Source organism: Myotis myotis, unplaced genomic scaffold, assembly GCF_014108235.1.
Source record: "Myotis myotis isolate mMyoMyo1 unplaced genomic scaffold, mMyoMyo1.p scaffold_m19_p_1, whole genome shotgun sequence".
Lineage (NCBI taxonomy): Eukaryota > Metazoa > Chordata > Mammalia > Chiroptera > Vespertilionidae > Myotis > Myotis myotis.
This window is the reverse complement of record NW_023416313.1, coordinates 125021748-125027747: the sequence shown is the minus strand read 5'-3', so window position 1 is coordinate 125027747 and position 6000 is coordinate 125021748. Positions and strand designations below refer to the sequence as shown.

Genomic DNA, 6000 nt, shown 5'->3' with positions numbered 1-6000 from the left:
CAGCCTTCTGGAGAAACTTGAAAGGAAAAAAGCTGGCTGGCTGTTTTTAGAAACTGGAATGATGATACACGTATAGTAATTACTGCATTCTTCTCCCTTATATCCTTTTTGTAAGAACAAGTAAAGAATGAAGTCTTTTAAACAATTTGACAATAAAAAAGTACAATTTCTTTTGTGCTAAAAAAAAAAAAAAAAAGGGCAAGACAACATAAACTCCAGTTGTAAGGACTCCATTTGCATACTTGATTTAACACTTTTTGGTGTGGAAGGAAATGGGACTACTGGGCTGTTTGTAGAGCAGCAACATAACGTTAGTGCTTTAAGTACCAGAAACTACCCACAGCTTTGTGGGCAAGAGGGGATGGGAAGATTCAAGAGACTTCATTTTTAGCTTGTTACTTATCCTAATGATAGACCAGGAAGATCCCCATTTAAAATCCACCCCCCCTTTTTTTAAACTGATGCGTTTTTTATTTTTGTAAAATTCTGTATGTATGTCACCATTTTTTTTCACATGATACAGAAAAAACTCAGGGACCCAGCGGGGAACCAAGTTATGTTATACCATTTACAAAATACCAAGGAGTCCACAGCTACCTAACACATTTACTACAGCACAGGAACCAATGAAGGTACAGTGTACAAAAAAACTGTAAACACGGCACAATAAATAGATAAAACAGCAGGTTCCGCACCATGCACATGATGTGATGACACTTCATCTCTATACAATCTCACATCTCACACTCTTTGTTGCAATTTATTTCCCTCCCACCCTCCCACCCCCAAGTGCAAAGCATCACAAATGAACATTTCTGTATTCAAGTAACATATATACAAGGGTATTACAAATATGCAGTACTGTACAGATAATTGCTGTATTCTTAATTTACAGATGTTGATTTTTCCTATTAACAGTAAGGAAAGAAAAATTGAAGCATGAGAGATGAGCACTGCTGTAAAGTCCCCACAGCTGCCACAGAAATGCATGTGTGGCATTCCATCATCCCCTGCATTCAAAATGCTACTGATGCATAGCACCTAATCAAGTCCCCAGGTTGCAGTCCCACTCCTGAGAAAGCTACGTCACCTCCATCGCTACTGTATTGTCTGCTATGCTGTTTAGCGCTGGCTTTTCTGATTCATGATTTTCCCTGTTGAAATAAAGTTCAATAAATTACTTTTCTGCAACAAATTTAGCAAATATAAATTGAACAAACCAAAACTATTTCCCAATAAAAAGTTCAAATATTTTTAATAATAGAAAGAAATTTGACTCCTGGGAAAGATAGCCAAGTAGAGGAATAGGAACCTTTATAGCTTATTATCAGAAATACACAACCAGAAGTCAGGCTTATAAATTCCATGATATTACCAACAGAATTGTAGTAGCCAACCTAGATTTAAAAACACAAAGAATTGCCAAGTTTTAGTTTTTTGTTTCAATTTCCACCTTTACTGAACCTTTTGTAATTTTAAAATAAGGAACATATATATGTGGCTGAGGTTCATTCATGTTAGGACTTTACATAAGATTTTACATATGGAGTAGAGCAGGATAGCTACTAAATGAGGCATCGAAGAGCAAGGCCATAGTTGTTCTAGCACCTAGACTGCTGAGTGAGCCTAGAGAAGTCTCTGTATCTCAGTTTCCTCATCTTCAAAACAAAGGGACTAAAATAAGTTTTATAAAAAGTTTTCCACCTCTGGCCGGGTGGCTTAGTTGGTTGAAGTGTTGTCCAGTGCAACAAAAGGTTGTGGATTTGATTCCTGGTCAGGGCACACACCTAGGCTTCAGGTTTGATCCCTGGTTGGGGCATGTATGGGAGGCAACTGATTGATATTTCTCTCTTTTCCTCTCTCTCTAAAATCAATAAAAACATATCTCGGGTGAGGATTTAAAAAAATATGGTTTCCATATACTTTGAATATTACATGGCTATACAATTCTACACTGATGAAAACCATGTATTACATATTTAAGGATTAAATTGATTAACTGTGACTAGACCCAGAATACTAATAATAGATTAGTATCGAGCAGACAAGGACTATTAAATTCAGACGCAGACAGGGATGCATAGATTTGGAAACTCAAGGCTACAGTTTGTTGCTACAACTCCTGATCCTCCTTCTAGGCCACTGCCAGCTGAGAAAGTCTACAATCAGTCTGGACTTTTCCTACCACTCCAACTTCAACTACTAACCTTCCCCAAACCACAAACTAGTTTACTTGTTAACCTATCAACACATTTATATTTCCCCAACTCTCTTGTCTTCCTTTTCTCTGACTAACCAAGATCAAATCTAATCTTATTTTGTTGAACATTCCCAGAACACTCCTGGTGTGAAAAGATGTCTCCTAATATTGAAATTATAGCCATAATCTATACATTTAATTTGATAAGCATATAATGCTTTGTGATACCTCTAGAATGATTTTCATCTTATTTACAATCAACACTGTTTAACTTTTCACACTTTTATGCTTGTCTTCCACCTAAACTGAAAACTTCTTGTCTTTTTGTTTTTCCACAGTACGTTGTACAAGGCAGGACTTTACCATTAATATTTAAAGCAGAATAGAGCTTGAGCAAACATTCTAAACTATTGAAAACCCAAGAAGACAAGTTAGCATAGAAAATGATGGTTTCATTAAAAGTTGACCTGGCATGAATACTGTAAGCTTTATTTACATTATTAAGAGCAGCTTAGCACTCTAGCCATGTGAGTTCTATCAGTTCTGTCTACACAAAAAACTGTGGGAGAAATCATAGACAAAGAAGCATTCAAAAGAGGACCCCATCCATCCAGAGGTAGAAGAGTGAGATTATAAGCCGTTATCATACTAAGAAAATGATGCCCAAATTCCAAATGCAATATTCACTGTACCATTTGGCACAAATTTTCAACAATACTGAATTACATTTATCTGTTTAGTTCTAGAATAAATAAGGAATTCTCATCTACATATTTTTAAAGTATATAAAGAAAAGAGCAAAAGCCACAAATAAGTAGAGAGCAATGCCTAAGAATTTAAGTTAGATCCTTTAGTATTAAAATAAGTACTCACCTTGGGGCTGAATCTACAGAGGATGAAGATGGGACCTTGGAAACTTGACAGTTTGCTGCGGCAGCCAGCTTTAAGGCAGACGATGGAACAGCACTTAAAGTCCTAGGTATGTGTCGTGCATTTATGGGGGCAATAGAGTTTACAGTGGCAACTGATGAAGGTACAGTTAATCGAATGTTGTTCCCAATCAGAACCTGAGTTGTTGCAGAATTGGCAGCAGTTACTGGATGACTCAGTGCACTGTGGGAACTTGAAGTCTGTGTAATGTTTGAAGGCTGTAACAAAGTTGAACCTGCTGCTGACGAACTTATATGTACTGGTGCTGTTGGTGTAGTACTACTGAGGTGTAAGCCCTTGTATACTCCTAGAGAAAAAGAGAGATGCATCTAAACAATGTGCAATTTGGCTGTTTATTATAGGTATGTGTTACAAATCTTATCAAAACCATTTAAATGTCATTATCCTTACCTGAGGCTGGAAGGACGCCATTCACCCCAATCCCAAGCAACACATCATCCTTCATCTTGAATCCCATCAGTTGTTCTGATGTCACCAAAGCAGAAGCAGCAAATTGAGCACTAGCAGAATCCAAAGTCTTGGAGACAAAACCCTAAAAAGAAAATAAAAAACAAATCTAATCAGCATCACTTAGTTACAAATTAATATTAAAGCTACACCGGTATAGCAAAATCAGTATGAATATAAACAAAAGTGGAAAACCACTCGAATATCTTTCTCTCCCTTGACAGTCAAATTTGAGGAATGTTCTAGTAATTTTATAACTCAAGGATTATGAATTTTGATCTTTATATGTGACAATATATAACATGGACATGTCAATTACCAAAATCATCCCCCTATAATGTGGAAATAAACCTCCAACACAAAGTGTTGCACAAGAAATAAGCTAGCAAACCATTTCAGTGATCTGCAAGTACATACAATGAATAAATGTAGGTAAACTTCTTTCACCTAACTTACCATATATACACACATACACACACCTTTGGGATAGTAAGGTAACTATCCCTTTAGAATGGAAGTAACAAAATATCATATCAGAATTTAGCCTAGAATTAAGAGGTCCTTGAATTTTTTACATGAATTTTTCTTCCAAGATGCATAGAGACTTAAATCTCAGCCTTTAAGCCTTAAATGTGTTCAAATGGCTTTAGGTTTAAAAGTTATTTCTTCTAAAAGAAGTATAATAATTTTTAATAAATTGTAATAATAATTAAAATAACAAGATAATGAATTAGGTGTCAGTGGGATTATATATTAAAGGCGTATATCAGACTACAGGTCAGACTTAAAGACAGGGTCTCCATCTGATATAACTATGCTTTTTAGTTTTACTTTTTACAATAGGGAGCGGAGACAACAGCTTCTATACTCACCTGTAATGTTCTTTCTAAACCCTGTATAGAATGGCTATGATGTAGATTCAGGTGAAAGCCACTTTTCTGCTGGTTAGATGCAAGGTTCTATGACAACAGTTGGTAATTAGAGATGAACTCTGGTGGGAAACAATGAGGGATAATCATAAGACAGACAAATCCCTCACCTGTGAAGTGTTGGTGGAGGAATTACTATTTGCTTGCTGTTGCTGAATTTGTGCAAGCTGCTGTTTCTGCATTAGTGCCAGTTGCTGTTGATGTTGCTGGTATTGTTCGGCTGTAAATGCTGAACATAAAATGAGGAAACACTTTATAAAAATGCACAATACCATATACTTTTGACAATAGTAAAATTTCAGCATTAAAAAAAATTTGTGCAAAATTAAAGCATTTGATAAAAGCTCATGGTCCTGCTAAAGATGACTTTCAAATGAAAATTTAAGCTTACAACCACATTTCACAAGAGTGGGTTGAATCTAAAGAAAAACAAAATTAAACTTCCTGAGTTAAACATAGGAAAGAGAACTGCTCACTTCCCAAGTTGCAGAACCATTATTTCTGTAAGCTGCCACACTCGAGTAAAATGGAAATACCAGCTTTTTAAAAAATCCACATATCTGAAATTCAACTTTGCACTGAGCTTGAGAAGAAATCTGATAATTACCATTAGGTTTCTAATTTACTCATATTACTGTCCCAATGCATTCAGGTAGCAATCCCTAACATAACTGTTCTACATATTTTCTAATTTTAGTTATTACAAATATTTCCTCTATATAAAACATAAGGTTGTTGTTGATTTATTACCTTTCTTTTTTATTTTAAAGAACCCATTCTTTAAGTTTAACACAGGAAAAAAAGAGGCTCCATATGTTAATTAATTTTCCCCACTCAAATAACCCACCTGGAAAAAATCCAGTCAATAAGAACGGAGTTGTTTATGTTGATTTACTGTACAGAATGATGTCTGAGGAAAGACACTGTGTTATGCTACTTATGTTTGTCTATGGAGAGCTCAGTTCTAAAAAAAACAAACAAAAAAATGTTCATTTATTACCCCCCAAAAAGTGTGTTCAGTTTTTAAAAAGGAAACCTTTTATCTTTTTTTGATTTTGCCAATTAAAAAAGGAAAAAAAAAAAAAAGCACATACAATCACAACATCTGACCTTAAAGGCTTCTTTAAGAAGCCTGCAATGTTTAGGTAAGAATTATTTCAAAACAAAACAAAAAAAGGGTTATCATGCATCCCTGGGTATCAGGGAATCTATAATAAATCATGCAAATTTCCTCAATCTCAACTTGAATGTTTTCAAAATACGGCCACCTAATTTGTTGTTGTTTTGATGATTTATCTAGATTATCACTTCATCAAGTTTTGTAGTTTTCACATAACTCATGAAGAATCTTTATCTACCAGTATACAGTGTCCACCTTGTACAACTACAACATGCTTAGGTAGAAATTCTACCATATTTTGAATGGATCAGAAAATCATGAAAGAAGTTAGTATCTACACCAGCTCTTAAACT

General features: G+C 35.1%; 1 protein-coding gene across 14 annotated transcripts in view; it reads right to left on the bottom strand.

The window, feature by feature from the left end:
- Positions 1 to 801: 801 nt before the first annotated feature.
- EPC1 (enhancer of polycomb homolog 1) overlaps positions 802 to 6000 on the bottom strand; it is a 125189-nt gene continuing 119990 nt past the window's right edge. For 9 of the 14 annotated variants that reach the window (XM_036351015.1, XM_036351006.1, XM_036351025.1 and 6 more), the window contains 5 exons: positions 4638 to 4756; positions 4471 to 4557; positions 3542 to 3683; positions 3074 to 3437; positions 802 to 1154 (listed from right to left, as the gene is read on the bottom strand). In XM_036351015.1, the coding sequence (XP_036206908.1) occupies positions 1082 to 1154; positions 3074 to 3437; positions 3542 to 3683; positions 4471 to 4557; positions 4638 to 4756 (785 nt within the window). In that variant the 3' untranslated portion in view covers positions 802 to 1081. Of the gene's footprint in view, positions 1155 to 3073; positions 3438 to 3541; positions 3684 to 4470; positions 4590 to 4637; positions 4757 to 6000 lie in introns of those variants that run through there. The other 5 variants (XM_036351043.1, XM_036350958.1, XR_004974202.1 and 2 more) reach the window with 5 other exon arrangements.